The sequence below is a fragment of the Nematostella vectensis genome, chromosome 7 (genome assembly GCF_932526225.1).
Source record: "Nematostella vectensis chromosome 7, jaNemVect1.1, whole genome shotgun sequence".
NCBI classification, from domain to species: domain Eukaryota; kingdom Metazoa; phylum Cnidaria; class Anthozoa; order Actiniaria; family Edwardsiidae; genus Nematostella; species Nematostella vectensis.
The window spans coordinates 14,530,973-14,551,197 of NC_064040.1; the positions used below are offsets into that span (position 1 = coordinate 14,530,973).

Here is a 20,225-nt window from a genome sequence, read left to right on the forward strand (position 1 = left end):
TATAAACTGTTATGAACATATTCAGCCTTAAAATGTCCCAAAAATAAGAACGGCCCAGCCCTGAAAATTAGACGTTCTTATAAAAAAGGAGTGTAATCGTGTTGTAGGATGGATTGAACTTCGTCAATAAATGGGCATGAAACTAATGGTTCTCAACTCTGCTACTCAAATGCATTTGCATAGTAAAAGATTCGTCACGCAAGGCGGTATAATTTTCGTGTGCATAATTTCTCGTATGAAGAATGAGGCTTTATTCTAATTTCTAGGAGCGACCAACGCTAATATTCTCACCTTGGCCATGTTATTCCCTACGGGTTAAAAACATCCTTTATAATTTCAGGCTTTTGATTGGCCAAGCACCTCTTAAAAGCTATGCTATTAATGCGCAAGCATTTAAGCCGTATTAAACAAGGCTAGCCAGCCTCGATTTCCAGTGGGCGCTCAGATAAGAATCATAAAGAGAAAGAGAAATCGACGGGATTAAGTCTAGGTTCCAAGAGTGATAAAACAGATAAAACAATTGCCGCACCAGCCTTTTGAACAGTTACTTTTTCCACTAGCAAAAGGTATTATAAAAAAATAATTCCAAATCATTCTTGCATTGTTCTGCCCGGTAAGCGTAAGGGAGGTCAAGGTGCGCCAAGAGGAGGGGCTTTCTATTTGCTTCTACTCCTCCTTGCACTTTCCCCTTTTTAACAACTGAAAACACAAGGAAATCTTAAATTAAAAACAAATGTAAGACATTGATACAAATTAGCACGAGCTGTATAACGCAAATTTCACGCTAAGGACAGGCAAGACTCAAAACAGGAATTGATCCATTTCGAAATGTGTAGCGATTACCGTGGAATGCGCGCACAGGAAAGACCGGGTGATTAGCGAACCCCAGGCGTGGGCGGTTTGTGTGGGCAACCGGAAATAAAATGGTGATTTCCTTACATTCGGGTCGTATCTATATCCTTTAGCCACAGTCTGGTATCCACTTTTTTTTCTTCAAATCATTCAAAGACTACACTCTTCAAAAGTACATTAATACAGTACGATCTACTTTTACGGAGGAGCGTGGTGCTATGAAAACAAGATTTGGAGAGCCACACGGATTTAGCTTTTGTTTCCGGGGTCGAACCCAGACCATCTGGGGCATAGCGCACGTAGTGATCACTATCGACTCTCACCCCACGAGTACCGTTTTGTACGAAATTAAAGCCGCATTGTCACCAGTTTACTTCAGGTCGGTTACCTAATAATATCCGATGATTTTTAACGGAAAACGCGAAAAATATTTCAAAATATTGAAAGCAGTGTGTTTATTGGAAGTTTCTTTGAGGATGTGATTGATAATTTTAAGCGGATGTCTTGTTTAATATCTCGGATTTTAATAGATTCTTTTGTCTTTTAACGGTTGAGGTTTCCGTCGGACCTCCGGAAGTGAACTGGTGATAATGCGGCTTTAAAGAGCCCTTGTCAGCCACACCTTTGTTGTTATTTTTGCTGAATATGTTTTTGAGGACGAATTGTGAGTAATCTAGAAAAATATTAATAATAATATTAATATTAATGTTGTATACCTTAATTGCCAAATTCAATCGGAAATATTAGAATAGCTTCTCCAAATCAGCAGATGCAAGATGATGCTTTCACCTAGTATTTTGCTAGGGTGACAAAATGGCGGGTGACACTAGAGAATCTTTCGTTCGCCCTAGGATATTACTTCGCGCGTCCAAGAGAGCGCGAAAATCGTGAATCCTGGTTTTCTCTAGCCTGCGAAACAGCTATTCCAGGTCGGCTTTTCCGACTTTCACGCAACTTAGCGCCTGTTGTTGAGCAGGAAAAGTTTTCTCCGCAGATCACACCTTCTGCATACGAGAAACTTGGCCCCTATCAAGTAATCACACATGAAGAAGTTCGGGTAAGATCGAAATTCATAGACGAACTTATTCTACACTGGGTTGTAAAAGTGGGTGACTCATCTTCTTTTGTGTGGAGCGTTAAACCGGAGGTCTAGCACAACACCGTGGAGCCTGTAAGCGGATAATGACGCAAACCCGTAAGCACTTCAGGCGTCGCGCAGACCCCATACACCCGGCCTGTGTTGCCGACGCGGAAAATACCAGTTTTTGGATCGATTGAGAACAAAACTTTATTCATGATTAACTGAAAACACAGTAAAAATGTTGTTAGACTTGAATACAGTACATTTATGGAGGAGATTATAAATCGATGACAATATCGTTGGAATGGGAGAATGTCAATGCGAGCTAAATAAAATAAAGATTTACATGACCACTGGTGGAATAGGTAAAGGAATGCCTGGTGTTTCATCGCCGCCTTGCCGAGCTAATTGCTATTAATTTTGTTGGGATATTTTTATGGGAAAGAGGGGGGAGGCGCTTATTTCAAAATTCGAGGTTGAAAGGGGGCGCTTATTGGGGAAGCGGCGCTTATTTGAAGGAGGTCGCTTATCCGAATCATTGCAGTAAAAATCCCCTTAAAAAAACAGTTCGATGGATTTCTTATAGACCTGGAGTACGGTTATAAAAAAAGCCCGATGATAAATACAATTCGAATTCTGCGATTCTTTTTTCCCGGTACTAGTGTCTAGCTGTCTCACGCCTCTAGTTACGGTCCTGGATAATAGGCGTATAGCCCAAAAAAGGTCTTTTGCAGCGGTTTGTTGGCAGCTTTCTGGTGACTTTTTGATGAAAATTCTTGAAATGCTGCAATTTGTTTGCACATGTTGGGAAAATTGCACGAAGGCTGTAAACAGCGACCTGTAAGAGCCTTGATTTCACACAGATTTCACTGGAGTTCCATAATTATTTGGAAAACGGCCCATACTGAATTAAATACATAAAACATCGGTAGTCCAATTATGTTTATTTTTCTTTAATGTGAGTACAATTATACAGAACCCACGAGTGCATGGCGAGTAGCGAAAGAACTACAAGCAGGGGGTGGGGGGGTGGGGGGATGGTGCAAGAGAGAGAATTCCTTCACGACCTCCTTCCCCGTACCTCACGTTCCGCGTAGCCCATCCATGCTACACATGCATTTACAACTGTGTACACCCGTTATACATACCACATTACACGTTTATCCGATGCCTTAGTAAAATACTTTAACACTAATTATGATTACAAAAATAATCCGATCAGCGAGGCAGAGCCATTATTTCTAAAGCCAATTGACAGCTCCTGCAAAACAGAAAATTTTCATTGAGGCTAAGATCAAACGTATTATTATCAAAAAGGCTAAGTTCAAACGTCGTATTATCCATAAGCCGTATTCAATGCAAATACATGCAAAAGAATGGTTTATCTAGACGATTATTTTCATCTTCATTTGTAGGCATTTGCATTGAAAACGGCTCATGGATAAGTTTAAACGTAGTATGAGAGGATGATACAGCTTAGGACAGTGATAGACTGGGGTGATTGTAGTAAAATAAAATGAGCTGGAGATAAAAAAAAAAAAAGCAACATCCGACCCAGAGCCTAAAATGACGTTAATAATTAAAGATTAGTGTTAGTAAGAGGAATAGAGAAATGTGGACTCTTTTTGCTATTTTATTAGGCTTGAGTTTTTAGTCGGTTTATAAAAGTACGTAAGATTATGATTAGAAAGATTCGATTTCACAGCGGATGTATAACATTAAATTTTGCAACAGTAAAACCTTTGCCATACATTTAATACTCAGAATTAAGTTTACACAACAAGTTTGTGGATGAAGTTTTTTTTTTAATATTCACTAAAAATGTCACGTCAAGGATTAAATCATAATATATCAAGAGAATGACAAGGATAGTAATAGAGGCACTGCCCATAGTGGAACAGAACAACAAGGCCGTAGCAGGGGCGGGGCACACCCAACCCCCCCCCCCCCCCCAATATTTTAAAGAAATATAAGGAAATGACCAGTAGGGGCGTGGCTGTGCCCCCCAATATTTTAAAGAAATATAAGGAAATGACCAGTAGGGGCGTGGCTGTGCCCCCCAATATTTTAAAGAAATATAAGGAAATGACCAGTAGGGGCGTGGCTGTGCCCCCCAATATTTTAAAGAAATATAAGGAAATGACCAGTAGGGGCGTGGCTGTGCCCCCCAATATTTAAAAGAAATATAAGGAAATGACCAGTAGGGGTGTGGCTGTGCCCCAAATATTTCCTTAATGTTTCTGTATTGTGCCCCTCCCCCTTCCCAAGATATTTCTAAGCCTGCTACGGCACTGAACAAAGACACTTCTATACTTGATAGTTTTTTAGCAGTTACCTAGAATTACACATTTGAAGTGAACAGGGCCTTGTCTTGGTCTGAAACAGCAATCACTAAGGGTGAGTGAACTAGTGGTGTATCCAGGAGGATTGGGGGGGGGGGGGAGGGGGGCTGATCTGATACAGCAATCAAGGGGTGAGTGAACCAATGGTGGATCCAGGGGGAGGGTTAATCTGGACAGAAAACCAGTGGCAAGTCCAAGGGAGGCCTGCAAAAGCAGAGCCAATAACACAGCCCAATAAAATTCAAGGGTGTGATGGAGGAGGTGTTACTAAGAATGGTGTGTCACCTAAGGGGGATGTCACTAATTGGAAGGGTAGAGCTGTGTTGTCACAGAATGTAGGGGTGTGGGTGCCACTGGGGGACGGCAGGGTGTTAATAAAGGTGTAGTGTGTCACTAAGTGAAAGGGGTATCACCATGGTGTCACAGAGGAAAGTAGGGTGTCCCTCGGGAGTTAAGGGGAATCACCCAGAGAGTCGGAGAAGTGTCTATGAAGGTGTGGTGTGACACTGAAGGGTGGGGAATGTCACTGACGAAAACTAGGCATATCACTGAAGAATGCAGGGGTGTCATTGAGGGATGGAAGGTTGTCAATGAGGGACAGAGGGGTGTCAATGAGGGATTGAGGGGTGTCAATGAGGGATTGAGGGGTGTCAGTGAGGGATCGAGGGGTGTCAATGAGGGATCGAGGGGTGTCAATGAGGGAGGGGCGTTAAAGACAGGGGGAAGGGTGACAATGAGGGATTGAGGGGTGTCAATGAGGGATCGAGGGGTGTCAATGAGGGATGGAAGGTTATCAATGAGGGACAGAGGGGTGTCAATGAGGATGGAAGGGTGTCAATGAGGGTTTGAGGGGTGTCAGTGAGGGATTGAGGGGGTGTCAATGAGGGATCGAGGGGTGTCAATGAGGGAGGGGCGTTAAAGACAGGGGGAAGGGTGACAATGAGGGATGGAAGGGTGTCAATGAGGGATGGAAGGGTGTCAATGAGGGATTGAGGGGTGTCAATGAGGGATGGAAGGGTGTCACTGAGGGATGGAAGGGTATCAATGAGGGATGGAAGGGTGTCACTGAGGGAGGGAAGGGTGTCAACGAGGGAGGGAAGGGTGTCAACGAGGGAGGGAAGGGTGTCAACGAGGGAGGGAAGGGTGTCACTGAGGGATGTAAGGGTGTAACTGTGGGATGTAAGGGTGTCACTGAAGGATGGAAGGGTGTCAATGAGGGATTGAGGGGTGTCAATGAGGGATGGAAGGGTGTCACTGAGGGATGGAAGGGTATCAATGAGGGATGGAAGGGTGTCACTGAGGGAGGGAAGGGTGTCAACGAGGGAGGGAAGGGTGTCAACGAGGGAGGGAAGGGTGTCACTGAGGGATGTAAGGGTGTCACTGTGGGATGTAAGGGTGTCACTGAGGGATGTAAGGGTGTCACTGAGGGATGGAAGGGTGTCACTGAGGGAGGGAAGGGTATCACCGATGGATGGAAGGGTGTCAGTGAGGGTGTTAAGGGTGTCACTGAGGGATGGAAGGGTGTCACAGAGGGATGAAAGGGTGTCACTGAGGGAGGGAAGGGTGTCAATGAGGGATGGAAGGGTGTCAATGAGGGAAGGAAGGGTGTCACTGAGGGATGGGTGTTCATGAGGGATGGAAGGGTGTCACTGAGGGAGGGAAGGGTGTCAACGAGGGAGGGAAGGGTGTCAACGAGGGAGGGAAGGGTGTCAACGAGGGAGGGAAGGGTGTCAACGAGGGAGGGAAGGGTGTCACTGAGGGATGTAAGGGTGTAACTGTGGGATGTAAGGGTGTCACTGAAGGATGGAAGGGTGTCAATGAGGGATTGAGGGGTGTCAATGAGGGATGGAAGGGTGTCACTGAAGAATGCAGGGGTGTCATTGAGGGATGGAAGGTTGTCAATGAGGGACAGAGGGGTGTCAATGAGGGATTGAGGGGTGTCAATGAGGGATTGAGGGGTGTCAATGAGGGATTGAGGGGTGTCAATGAGGGATTGAGGGGTGTCAATGAGGGATTGAGGGGTGTCAATGAGGGATCGAGGGGTGTCAATAAGGGATGGAAGGTTATCAATGAGGGACAGAGGGGTGTCAATGAGGATGGAAGGGTGTCACTGAAGAATGCAGGGGTGTCATTGAGGGATGGAAGGTTGTCAATGAGGGACAGAGGGGTGTCAATGAGGGATTGAGGGGTGTCAATGAGGGATTGAGGGGTGTCAATGAGGGATTGAGGGGTGTCAATGAGGGATTGAGGGGTGTCAATGAGGGATGGAAGGGTGTCAATGAGGGATTGAGGGGTGTCAATGAGGGATTGAGGGGTGTCAATGAGGGATTGAGGGGTGTCAATGAGGGATTGAGGGGTGTCAATGAGGGATCGAGGGGTGTCAATGAGGGATGGAAGGTTATCAATGAGGGACAGAGGGGTGTCAATGAGGATGGAAGGGTGTCAATGAAGGTTTGAGGGGTGTCAGTGAGGGATTGAGGGGGTGTCAATGAGGGATCGAGGGGTGTCAATGAGGGAGGGGCGTTAAAGACAGGGGGAAGGGTGACAATGAGGGATGGAAGGGTGTCAATGAGGGATGGAAGGGTGTCAATGAGGGATTGAGGGGTGTCAATGAGGGATGGAAGGGTGTCACTGAGGGATGGAAGGGTATCAATGAGGGATGGAAGGGTGTCACTGAGGGAGGGAAGGGTGTCAACGAGGGAGGGAAGGGTGTCAACGAGGGAGGGAAGGGTGTCAACGAGGGAGGGAAGGGTGTCACTGAGGGATGTAAGGGTGTAACTGTGGGATGTAAGGGTGTCACTGAAGGATGGAAGGGTGTCAATGAGGGATTGAGGGGTGTCAATGAGGGATGGAAGGGTGTCACTGAGGGATGGAAGGGTATCAATGAGGGATGGAAGGGTGTCACTGAGGGAGGGAAGGGTGTCACTGAGGGAGGGAAGGGTGTCAACGAGGGAGGGAAGGGTGTCAACGAGGGAGGGAAGGGTGTCACTGAGGGATGTAAGGGTGTCACTGTGGGATGTAAGGGTGTCACTGAGGGATGTAAGGGTGTCACTGAGGGATGGAAGGGTGTCACTGAGGGAGGGAAGGGTATCACCGATGGATGGAAGGGTGTCAGTGAGGGTGTTAAGGGTGTCACTGAGGGATGGAAGGGTGTCACAGAGGGATGAAAGGGTGTCACTGAGGGAGGGAAGGGTGTCAATGAGGGATGGAAGGGTGTCAATGAGGGAAGGAAGGGTGTCACTGAGGGATGGGTGTTCATGAGGGAGGGAGGGGTGACAATGAGGGGTGGAAGGGTGTCAATGAGGGGTGGAAGGGTGTCAATGAGGGATGGAACGGTGTCAATGAGGGAGGGAAGGGTGTTAATGAGGGAGAGAAGGGTGTCAATGAGGGAGGGAAGGGTGTCAATGAGGGATGGAAGGGTGTCAATGAGGGAGGGAAGGGTGTCGATGAGGGATGGAAGGGTGTCACTGAGGGATGGAAGATGGTCAAAAAGGGATGAAGGGGTCTCACTGATAGATAAAGCAGTCTTACACAGGATCGAAGGGTTTCATTAAGAGATGGGAAGAGTGTCACTTAGGAATTAAGAGGACATGATCAAGGAATATCCAGAAACAATTAAATAAGTTTGTTTTATTTGCTTGTTAAGGTGTTTACAAAAGCATGATTTTATAACAGTTAGATCAGTGTTTACATTCATTGTTTAGTAATTTGATTGATGCTGCACTCACATAGCTGTATAATTATATTTAGATATTAAGTGCAATATAATTAAATGCAACAGTATATATTTATTACTTCGATGGAGTTTTAAACAGGAAGCATCCCATGATTATTTTACTTAATTTTATTTTGGGTAGAAACTGTTATAAATATCATACATTGCAGGGTTCACTAGCTTGCCTTAAATAAGTTATAATAATAATAAAAAGAAGAATAAGGGCAATAAACACGGGCATCCAGCCTTTATTAAAACTAACCAATTATATCTGCTCGAGGTAGGATGAGCATATCAAAACATTGCATTATTGTATTTACCTGATAGATCAATAGTCATTTCAAACTTAGGCTGATAGTTTCTTATTGCAAGCTTACGGTTTAATTGAGAATAAAGGCCTTTTACTAGAATTGCCAACACATGCAATATAATATTTGATGACTAATAATGGATGTTATAGTTTTCAGATTTAACAATACTATCATTTTAACTATAAACTTATTATTATTATCCATTGTGAAGTGCTTATTTAAGAATTTATAAAAAGAACATTTTATCTATCAGAAATACCAGCATATTGTAATCTAGAACAGGTTAGCTTTAATAAGGTTCCACTTTTGTTTTCATTTACATTACATACAATAAATATATGTGCTTATTTTTTGGAAAATCTAAAAAAAAACTATATTTTAGTTGGTACTCTTTGAGCACCAAATATTTTTTAAGTAGTTATTTGAGATTGCTATTTGGGAAAGATAATAGGCTAATAGGCGGCTTTTACTTAGAAATCCTATGACTTTTTGAGTGGCAAATTCAAGCCAAAAAAGGAGACGAAAATATCAAAACTTTCAATGAAAATAAGGCTTTTCTGACAAAAAACTTTCTGGCAGAGTCATAAGTGCTGAAGAAGTTTATCTTTGTTGTAGTTATTTTGCTTCTGAGAACTGATAACTACACAAAGGCTTCTCTGTAGTGTTGCTGGCCTACTTTATAGTCCTTGAACCCTTCAAGGCTCTCTGTGCTCGGTGTAAGGTTCAACTCGCCAGCATGAGAAAGTGGGCGGGGCTTATCAGTGGGATGCTTACCTTTATCAAATCCAGCCAAATCTACATCATCATGTGTAACATCATCATCCTTTGTGCATCCCTCTTGCACAGAGCTTGGTCCAGGGGCTTCATCCTTGGGTGGCCTCATCTTGTTGGACATTGGCTGGTAGGATCTTACTCTCTTGTCATATTGCATCTCCACCCAGGCATACCGCTCGACCTTGGAACACATGTAGATCAGTAGGTATGCACTCATGAAGAGTGCGAAAGATGACAACATGTGCCAGATGTCATGGTAGTCGAAGAAGTCCCACAGGATACATTCCTGGTTGCGAGTGCGGGAAAAGCTCGGGGCTGCGGTCTTCTTGGTTGTCGGCTTCAGCTTGAAAAAATACATGGCAAACACCCAGAATAGGAAGAGAACGATCATGAAGAAGACCCGATGGATGTTAGCTAGGAAAGAGGCAAGGATGGCTTTAGGGTCACATAGTGGGTTGGAGCCGTCTACTGCGTCATAGCTGCGGTACTGCTTGACTGAAAGGGTAAGGTTCAGTGTCATCAGGCCGGCAATGCTAAGGACTACTGCTGCGACGCATGCAAACAGGAAGAACTGAGACCAGTCACCAAACTGTGAAAAGCCAATGATGATCAGACAAATGGGGAAGATGACAAGCCAGAACCACTTGAGTCTGTGCTCAGCATTACTGACGCAATCAGTGCCTCGCCCACAAGGCACACCTATTTTCTTGAATGCCCAGATGTAGATGAGAATAATCCACAAGACAAGGAATACCCAGTAGAGTCCCTCAACGAATGGTGGCAAACCTGTGGTGTCCCGGATGGAGCCGACGTAGTTCAGCAGTAAAATTGGCGCTACAAAGAAGAGGAAATACTTGGGGGCCTGGATAATGGTATCATGGGCAGGACGATCATTCCCTGTATCCTCTCGTTTCTTGATGCGTGAGTTGTACAGTGCAATGACTACAAGTCCTGAGATGATGAACATGAAGGCGGAGTCAAACTGGAACGTCATCCTTGAAGGGCATAAGTGGTATGTAGCCGAGAAGATTCCCTGGAAGATGAGTGCCCAGGAGAGAGCATATGCTATGGAGTAGTCATATGGCACATGTTCACCTTTCACCTGTAGGTTGATACCACGCTTTGGCTTGTAGAAATCAAGTGCAATGGCCTCACGTAGAGAGAAAGAGATGGACAAAATGACACCATGTAACACATAGGGGACATTGCTGACCATGAAATTGGACGGTAGATCAGCAAAGGCAATGGGGCGGTAACAACGCTCATTGTAGAAGCATTTATCACGGTCACCTGATGCGATCATGTCAGACCAGCGGCCAATGACAAACTGGGCTGATCCGACCATAAAGGCTATAGCAAGAACTGCTGTCAGGTAAGAATATGTCTTCATTCCTTTACTGAACCAGTGTATGAACACAACTTCAGCCCAGCGTTTGCATGGGAAGTACTTCCAGGGGATTGGCGCAGGAATGAACTCACTAATTGACACATTTGGGTCTTGCTGCTCATCCTTGTTATGGCTTGGAGGACACATCTCATCAAAGTCTGTGTTTAAAAAGAAGTGAGCAAAGACCGCAATGGCTAAACCAACAATGATTGCAATCAGACACATGTATCCGGCTGGCAGTCCTTTGCCGAGAGTGTCATATCCATAGGAGTTGTCCACCGTGACTGTCAAAGTCTTCCTCTCACTGTTTCGTGTCATCACATTAGTCACCATGACCCCAATGTACCAGCGGCCTGCCTCAATCTTCGGTGAAGAGAACTGGGAAAGGGTGATGCGGCCGTATTTTGTGAATGTGAGCTTCAGTTGTTTATCTTTAGTGTCTTGGGCTATTCCTCTGAGCTGGCGCTGAACATTTGCACAACTACGGGATACTATGAGGTAACACTCAATGTTGTCATCAGTGGAAGATACTGAGATTTGGAGAAGTTTAAACAGGTTATCCTTCTGTATATCAAATGCCAGAACCTACAACATTAAAATAAAGAATCAGCAAAGCCTTTTCATCAGAGTCATTATCGTCATCATCTACTCATCTACTCCTTATCATCATTGATTACATCATAGATCATCATAGAGTCTCTTACTTTTAGGTAGTATAAAAATATGTTATCTACAAAGGCTCTGTATGATGCCATTTGCTGTAGAGCTTTAACAAATTTTGGCTTTTAATAAGTTGTAAATGTCACAATTCAACAATGAATCACATACCTGTCAACCTCGCAATAGAAAAAATCTTGAGAAAATACAGTAAATGTATCAGAAGTACCAAGATGGCTAATGCGGGAGAAAATAGTAAATGTATGGATATTTTAAAGGAACTTAGGCTTAAGAAAAGGTTAAAAATCATGAGACTCCCTTCTAAGGCGGGAGAGTTATTATGCATGTAGAGTAGTATTCAGAACTTATTATTTTATTTTGTGTGGTGCATGCGTGGGTTTGTACGTGGGTGTGGGTGTGTGTGTGTGTTTAAAAGAGCTAAAATTGTAAAGTCCTATCATATCACATGCTTTGCTGACCAAGCCTGATAAGCCTCTGGCTTCTACTTTTCCCTTATTGTGTATACATTTATAAAAAATTATTAAAGATTGATTGATTGATAGATTGATTGTTTGATTGACAGCTATGAAATCACCCTTAGCTAAAAAAAATTGTTTTTCATTTTTTTTCTTGACCCTCTTCCGCAGATTTTAGGGGGGGCACACTGTCCCTGTTATCAAATTACTTCCATGTTCTACCACTATTGCCACTATGCCATCATCATTAGCAACATCATCACATCATCGACAAAACGATTATCAGCACTACCTCCATCACGTCAGTGATATAGCTGTTATTATAAAAATGCTACAAACCTCTCCTTGTGCATCATTACTCTGCAGAACAATGTCCTTGCTCTGTCCTGCAGATAAGAATGTCTCATCCAAATCAACCCCAAGTTGGAATGTCACATTGCCTGGAGACCCAAACATGTAAAGCTTGAGCTCTGTACCCTGGTCTGGAGAGTTCACAACTGGGCAAGCATGAAACTGGTAGCCATCACTGTGCACTAAGTCATAATCACGAGCTGTCCCTACAAAAGTGATATCCGTATTCTCCACTACTATGGAATATATGGTGCTTATATTCTTGTTAACTCTTGTCAGCTCTACCCGTACAAAAGCTGCTGAAGCATTGTGCTGGATCCGGCAGCTCCTTGCATTGCCAAATGATGGAGTCAAATTCCCTTGGGTCACAAAGTGGGTGTTTGTTGAATTCTGTAGTAGACCGAAGTCACAATCGACATGCAATGAGCCAGAGTTCTGACTGACTGCTGGCTTGACATCCATTGTCATGACAACCACCCAGATGAGCAACAACATTGTTACCAGGTATACTGATCTGTAATATCAGAAACATTTATTAGTCTTATTTCTTGTAAATAAGCCTTATTTTAAAAGATTTATTGTATTTATGTGTAAAGATGAACTGCATAAAACACTTTATCAGTATTTCTCAAATTCCTTGAAACATCCAGAAATTGATTCCTTGTCCCAAGGTCTTTTAGTATTCATCTAAAAGTCCTATTTGAAGTTACCTGCGTACCAGAGGCTCAGAGCTTTGCGGCAACAGCGATTTCAGCAATCAAATTATTGCCTCCAAAATTCAATAACAGCAGTGTCTGTCAATAGGGGTAATGGGTTAATCAGTTGACATAAAATTTCCGCTTGTCTTATGCTTGAGTAACAGGTCAATTCTTAGCAAATAAGTATGTAACTTATATTCATTTAGATGACAAATCACTTAAATGATTGGCAATCGAACAATCAAGGCAGTAGTTACCCTACTAGCAGACATTTCTTCCTGTTTGTTTTCCAGTTCACTTATCGGTGTCACGTCTCTATTCTTTCAAGTTCTCTCTTGAGAAAAAAAAAACGAGAAAGCGTATAAGAACAGATAGAGAAGCGACACGGTTAGTGAACTGATAGAATTCAACAAGAACAAACTCATGCAAGCAGTGTAGCAGAAATAGTCTTATACTGTCACGCTACAAAACCACAGCAGTCCATTTGTGTAAGATATGGACAACATGTGCATTATTTTAACAGGTGCATTTAATAAGTCCATTGAAATGTCTGCCACACAAGTAAACCGTTGGGAGGATTACAACCGACCTCAACAATGCATAAGCTTATTGCAAACATTAAATCACCAAGTGTAAAATTGTGTAAACTTTGGCGGTACATATCTTAAGTAAGCTTACACGTTGCAAAACATAAGGGCTTTTTATTTTCTATGACCAGAAAAAGGGGGGTTAAGTTATATGTCAGTAAAATATGTCAAATGTCATACTTAAGATATCATTCTTCAACCGCAAATGTTTTTATAAGTGTCGATTTTTAGAAAGAAGGCTTTAGAAGTATAATGCTAGCTCATTACAATAAAAATAACTCATCAATGTAGGTCTATCTCCTGTAAACATTCGTTTTCGCTTTGCAGTGAGAATGTCTCCACGAATAAATCGTAAACCCTACCTCAACTTGTGCTTTAGAGTGGCGCGCATTCGAAAGAAACAGGCGGAGGTACAAGACAATCATGAGCCACCTGTCGCCTGACTGACCAGCCGTCAAACACGAGGAGGACATGCGCACGTGCTTCCCAAGAGCCAACGAGCAAAAACATAAGACAACAACAATTATTTATAAAACACAACAACAAAGCTAATGATATTTTACATTGCCAACAAAAATGCCTTATGCATGTATGCCTTACATGATGCCTTGGAATGTTCGAAACATTGAAGAGAGCAGGTTGTCCTTAGGGAGAGTTTATTAAATACACCGAGGAGGGGGGGGGGGGGGGGGGGGGGAGATTTTGATTCTTTCATTGTAAACATTTTTTTTTCGGTGCCACCCCTTTCAGAACCCCAAAATTTTCAGAGCCCCCCTTACGACCTCAATCAACAAAAAGTCCTTAAATCTGGAAAATGAATAGTGCGAGGTTGCCCTCCTTGTCCGTGAGTTGATGATCCAATCCATTTTATCATTATTGCAGAGTCTGACATCTCTTCTTCAAAACTTTCGGTTTCGGCCCCCCTACTTATAAAAAATCCAAAGCCCCTATGAAGGACCTTTTTTGGTGCCCCCTTTTTTTGGTGGTTAAAAACTTTCGAAGCCCCCCCCCCTCTCAATATCTTCCCTCCCCCCTCAATGAACACTGCCTTGTAAGAGGTGTTCAAGGATTCTTCCGATTCTGCCATCCTTATTTGCTAGGGTTAAAATTTATTTTGCCGACGATCACTGAGGTCTGTTTTTATGGGAGTCCTCCACCCTTTTCCCCGCCGTGAGAAAAATGAAAAAAGATATGCCCTTCGTTTCTCGACCCACATCAGGCGTCGAACCATTGTCATGTGCTTCGCAAGTCGTCTTAGACAGCCAATCAGAGCGCGCGTTAGAAAGCCCTTCTGACAGACGAGAGACACTGTAAAAAAATTCTTCCTTTTGACCCGAACTCTCGTTTGTGCGTGCTCCAATCTCTTAAACAACATGGCAAAGTCTATGATTCTTGTCCTCTTGGCGTGCCTTGTAGCCGCAGCAGTTTCTTCAAAAGTGGATTTCAAAGATTGCTGTAAGTTGATGTTGTAACTTTGTTCGAATTTCCGCATGATTACTAAAATGCACCGCCTCCCAATCCTAGAAAGGATTGTAGAGACCAACCTTTAATTCCCTGGCATTCATAGCACACATTTCACCCTCCATGTCTATGGAAGACCATGGACCATAACTGCTTTTGCAAATAAAGTTTTATAAGGTCGTATTTTTTTCTGGACAGCTTATTTGGAGGCCCAGTTGAATGCCGTACTTAAGTTATATATACAGTTCTGGTTCCTTATGCAAATCACTCAAATGTGTGGCTCGATTCTCTTTTGAAGTCGTCTTTACTTTAGAGTTGCACATGGATAGAATAAGAACAATGCAGTTATAAGCCAATCAGAGTTTAAGTCAGTCAGTATGCAGTTCCAATGTTGGGCAAAAGATCCTCGTGAGGCAATAGTTCCTCAGGCCTGTACAGGACCCGAAACGATTCCAGGACCCGAAACGATCCCCGACACATGACTCTGACACTATAAATGAGAGTCTCATTTCCGGTAAACATCACCCCTAAAAATTATTGTTCATCTGACAACCAAACATGTATTTCATCACGAAATCCTTGTCCACACGAGCGAATATTTACAGACACATTTTAGGCAGCCGGTTTGGCCGAGAAGATGGAATGACAAAAGCACACTGAGTAATACACTCGAACAACCCTTCTACTACCGATGCAAAATATTAAGAGGATGTGGCTTTTGAAAGCAATATTATGTGAGTTTTGAATTCCCTCATGTAGTCGTGCGTACACCCCGGCATGATATCATGATATGATAGGTCTTTCATTCACCGAAAACAAACATGCCAAAAAATAACTTTAAAACATTTCGCTTCCTATGAAAAGCGGGATGTCCTATCTGTAAAGACTTTCTTTTATGGCTTGTTATGTAAAAATTATTTATCCACGCCGGGTTCTTCAAATTACTATCACAGGAATTGTTAATTTCTGACTCAACCACTGTATTTCCCCCTCAGTCGTATATTAAAATCTTAATACTATAGTTTTAGTTAATGTAAATTTCCTTTTAATAAAACAAACAAAGCTAAATGTTTCATATGTTTTTAAAACTGAAAGCCAATCCTTACACATTCCTTTAATTGTCCGTTACTGTAATTCCTTGGGGTTCATTTCGGGGACTCTTGGGGATCGTTTCGGGTCCAGGGATCAGTTGGGGAACTTTTGGGGATCGTTTCGGGTCCTGGGATCATTTCGGGTCCTGTACAGGCCCCGTACACACGTGTACGGAATCGAATGAATCCGCAACGTTGCATAATCATATTGTAATCGCCGTCAAAACGTATACGGCGATTCCGTAATCGCTCTAGCTTTACACGTTACAACACAATCTTATATTATTTTACGGTTAGAAACTGGGTATGATTTTGACGTCATCCTAATCGAAAAGTTTCAGATTCAACCGTTCACATTGATTCCGTAATTGAAAAGTTTTGGATTCGACCGTCCACACGTATACAGAATCGTAGCGTATTCATTTCGTTCTACTTTTGTTTGCCGATTAAAAAAGTTGCGGTTTGCCAGTATAATTGTCGTATAATCCGAAAAAGTTGCAGATTCATTTGATTCCGTATACGTGTGGACAGGGTCTAAGTAATTACTTAAACTCAGATAGGGTTTATTTATTTAAAATTGTTGATTGTATATGAGGGAGGTATTTTGGAGCTCAGAAGTATGGGAACGGGACTGTTGTGGATCCAGGCCTTAATCTTGAAAGGAAACACCAGTATAAAAGGAGGAGGTGGTTTTTATCTTCATTTCAACTAGAATTTCCACCCAAAGTTGTTGCACTGGCCCCCATCCTTTGACCCAGCACTGTTACTATGCTATCCAGTTGAGTGTGGAACGCCGGTAGTTTTGTTGAAGAGTTTTTGCGTAAAACTATAATTTGACGTCACAACAGCATGTTGTCAGGGTGAGTTTTGAATGTTGTTAGGTAAAAGGCGAGTGGAATCTTAGTGGACTGTCTGATTTTCTGGAGTGAAAATCATTTTGAGCTATTTTGGGATTTAGAGTGAGAACAATTGTGTGGTGGCATGGTTGTATTACAGGCTTCTCAACATGCGATTGGTTGAACTAACAAAACAATTCAAAGTAAAACTTAGTAAAACCCGCCCTTAATTATATTGTTAATAGTCAGTGTTCTTAAAGCCGCATTGTCACCAGTTTACTTCCGGAGGTCCGATGGAAACCTCAACCATAAAAAGACAAAAGAACCCATTAAATTCCGAGATATTAAACAGGCCATCCGCTGTAAACTATAAATCACACCCTCAAAGAAACTTCCAATAAACACACTGCTTTCAATATTTTTAAATATTTTTTGCGTTTTCCATTAAAAATCATAGGAGATTGTTACGTAATAGACAGGAAGTAAACTGGTGACAATGTGGCTTTAAATAATTGCAGAGTAATTGTATGTTCAGCCTTGCTTTTTCATTCGCTCCATTTTACGATTTCTCAATGGGCATGCCCTAAGTGAAACAGTAGTTGGCACCTTGAAAACATTGAGTTGTGATGTCATTTATTAACAATTACCAACAAAACTATTTGTTTCCATGCTAAAACTTATCGACAAAACTACTGGTGTTCCACGCTCAACTGGAAAGAGCATTAAAACTGTGTATATTGTTTAATTTTGTGATTATGTCTTTCCACAGCTGGTGGAAAAGGTGAAGGAGAGATTGTAGAACTTGACATTTCCCCTTGTCCCACTCAGCCATGCACCTTACATAAAGGCACCACCGTCAGTGTCAATATCACATTTGTTCCGCGTGAGTATTCTTCATAACCAGTGGCTATAAACCCATTTTAAATAAGGCATAACAACCCACATTGCCTCATAGGTATCACATCTATTTGCAAACAAATAGGGTGAATTTAGTTATAAGAACATACTATTTCCTTTTTCTGTTGCATGTGTTTATTATTTCCAAGTTGCAATATATTTTTGTTTATTGAAGCCATTTTGCAGTTATTGCTGTTAGACTGCCAACCAATGAGAATGTGCTGGATATCACCAACTGTAAAAACATTACTTTCTTGTACAAATAATTGATAGTTTACATCCATTAGCAACAGGGAGATGTATTATGCTTGCAGATGTAAGATTTTATTTTTGTTGCAGGGAAAATCAAGTATTTGTAAGGCCAAAAACATAATTGTCTATAAGTAACATAATAGGGTGTGGAAGGAGTAGCAGACAACCCCTCTACCCCTGCATGGCTGGTGTTTTTGTGGTTTTGCCCATTTTTTGTGCTCCTTTTTGTGTTTTTATTGCCAGCCCAGAGCTGTAGCAGGCCTCGAAACATAGGGCACTGTACAAAAATATCAAGAAAGTTGTGGGGGCACTGCGCTACACCTTTACTGGTCATTTCCTTATAATTTGCGAAAATATTGGGGGGTGGGGGTGCTATGGCCCTGCAACTATAGGCAAATGAGTACTGGAGTGCCCTAGGAGCTGGGCAAGAAAGCAAAGAGGGAGAGGGAAAAACGACCTTTCAGAAACATAGAAACAATGCATTATTACCTGTATTGAATTTTGAGGGAGGGAAATTTTAAATATAAAAAACCTACCACAACAAACATTATGGTAATGATGATTTGTAAAAATGACTCTTTTTCCTTCTAGATGTCACTCTAGATTCTGGCAAAGCTATTGTACATGGAGTGATTGCCGGAATCCCTGTTCCCTTTCCTCTACCTAATGCGGATGTTTGTAAAAATTCTGGCCTGAAGTGCCCTCTTGAGCCTGGAACCAAGTATGTCTACCAGAGTTCTCTGGAAGTGAAGACAATGTACCCCTCTGTAAGTAGACTGATAATATTACGTTAATATATATTTTAAAATCTCAGATTACTAAATGATCATGTTCAATATTGGTATTTGTATATCTGATATTGCATTAATATGCAATGGCCGGCTTTAACATGGCAGAGACCACTGAAAAGCCCATTCCTAATGAAATTCCATGCCATCTTGTAGCCTTTATATTTACTGCTATTTTAATAATGCTGTGGTTAGACCAGAAGTGCCAACCTAGCTTTGGTAATTGGCTAACTGAGGTTGAAATTTTATGTGTGCAACCGCTACCTTAAACGTCAGTAGATGTCATCGAGAACAAAGGAAATTCTACTGCAGTTCCGTCAAACTATTGTATGACACATTGTTCTTGGCCTCAGCTAAGGTTGCAGTAATTAGCGCTGAAAGATACAAAATGTGTCACGGTGTTGAATTGCATGCTTTACTGTTAAAAAAATCCTCCAAAAATGCCCTATAATAAATGTTAAACTAGAATTGGTTTCTAGGCTTTGACCAAGTTCATCTGTTCAACCTCAGTTGGTGTCCTAGACTAGTCTAACCATAGCAAAAATAACCAAAATAAAGACACACTTTTTTATATGGTGATGTTTGAAATAGTGAACTTGAATATCACTTGGTCAGGTAAGCCTAGGATCCCATCATAAGGAGTTTTGTTTAATATGTCTCCAAAATTAAGTAGAAAGTAGTTTCATAGCCTTGAATTCTGGATTCCCTGTACTTTGGGAGGGGATTTCTGGTCACTGCATATTGATAAAAAGTAATTTTATTGAAATACTTGCTTTTTATTTTTCAGCTCAAGCTTGTTGTCAGGTGGGAAATTCAGGATAACAAGAATAAAGATGTTCTTTGTTTTGAGATCCCTACACAAATTGCTTAAACCTCATATTGATTGGGATGAGTGCACTTCCACGCCTATTGGATGAGACTTGATTGTCAGAAGTAATGATTAATATTACTTATGTGAATATTTTATATAAAATTAAAAAGAGAGAAAATTTTATAATAAAACATAATGGTCACATGTTAGTGTCTTTTCTACACTTACCCATAATCTTGCTTCCTGAATAGTTTTTCACTACAGGAAATCATAGGACATAGGACCTTAGAATTTCTCATTCATCCAGTCCCCTTAAACCACTCCTTTCTTAGGATTGGGCTTTCCCTGCATTCCCTGGAATCCCAAATCCTCTGGAACCCCTTAAGGGTTAAAGAAAAGATTACATTTTCTCGAAAAAGATAGATTTGCGTACACACTTTGCTAACAAGCCATTCAAGTGTAAAATATATTGAAATTGCTCATTGTTCCCAAACCCTAAAGGATAGATCACATCCAGATGTATACTTGCGAGAGGCTATTTGGTGTCCAAACACTTTTCCACAGGATTACAAATGCATTCAAATGACAGTCCACATTCCAAATGTGGTAGACAATTTTACACAGTGGAATGAGAACACCTACCCTGCCAAACCATGTTATATTATAATGACGGTGATGCTTATTGGGTATTTTATTTTTACCCCTAAAAGGTACCAAAAAGGGCATGGCTCGAGCCAATTTTTACCGCTAAAAGGTACCAACATACATTTGTAGTTGAAAAGCATTTAAATCCATTTCATTAAACTTTTTTTATCGAAGTAGCAGTTTGTTCTGACCCCTAAAAGGTACTGTGTCACA

General features: G+C 41.8%; 2 protein-coding genes across 9 annotated transcripts; one reads left to right on the forward strand and one right to left on the reverse strand.

Moving 5' to 3' along the window:
• Positions 1–2,860: 2,860 nt before the first annotated feature.
• Positions 2,861–13,694, reverse strand: LOC5501597. 8 transcript variants are annotated; one of them, XM_048730439.1, is made up of 5 exons: positions 13,594–13,694; positions 11,935–12,460; positions 9,076–11,047; positions 4,269–4,309; positions 2,861–3,194 (listed from the first exon to the last, which is right to left on the reverse strand). In XM_048730439.1, exons 1-4 carry the CDS (start codon positions 13,620–13,622, stop codon positions 4,275–4,277), a joined length of 2,562 nt encoding a protein of 853 aa, XP_048586396.1. In that variant the 5' UTR covers positions 13,623–13,694; the 3' UTR covers positions 2,861–3,194; positions 4,269–4,274. The 8 variants fall into 8 exon arrangements, with proteins under 8 accessions (XP_048586396.1, XP_032225794.2, XP_032225790.2 ...); XM_032369899.2 differs by lacking the exons at positions 2,861–3,194; positions 4,269–4,309 and adding exons at positions 12,665–12,740; positions 12,902–12,978 and having other exon boundaries at positions 7,891–11,047; positions 13,594–13,671; XM_032369898.2 differs by lacking the exons at positions 2,861–3,194; positions 4,269–4,309 and adding exons at positions 12,657–12,740; positions 12,902–12,978 and having other exon boundaries at positions 7,891–11,047; positions 13,594–13,671.
• An 833-nt stretch (positions 13,695–14,527) lies between these two features.
• Positions 14,528–19,571, forward strand: LOC5501596 (NPC intracellular cholesterol transporter 2). The gene is made up of 4 exons (XM_001622824.3): positions 14,528–14,686; positions 17,389–17,502; positions 18,360–18,535; positions 19,344–19,571. Exons 1-4 carry the CDS (start codon positions 14,605–14,607, stop codon positions 19,425–19,427), a joined length of 456 nt encoding a protein of 151 aa, XP_001622874.2. The 5' UTR covers positions 14,528–14,604; the 3' UTR covers positions 19,428–19,571.
• The last annotated feature ends 654 nt before the right edge of the window (positions 19,572–20,225 follow it).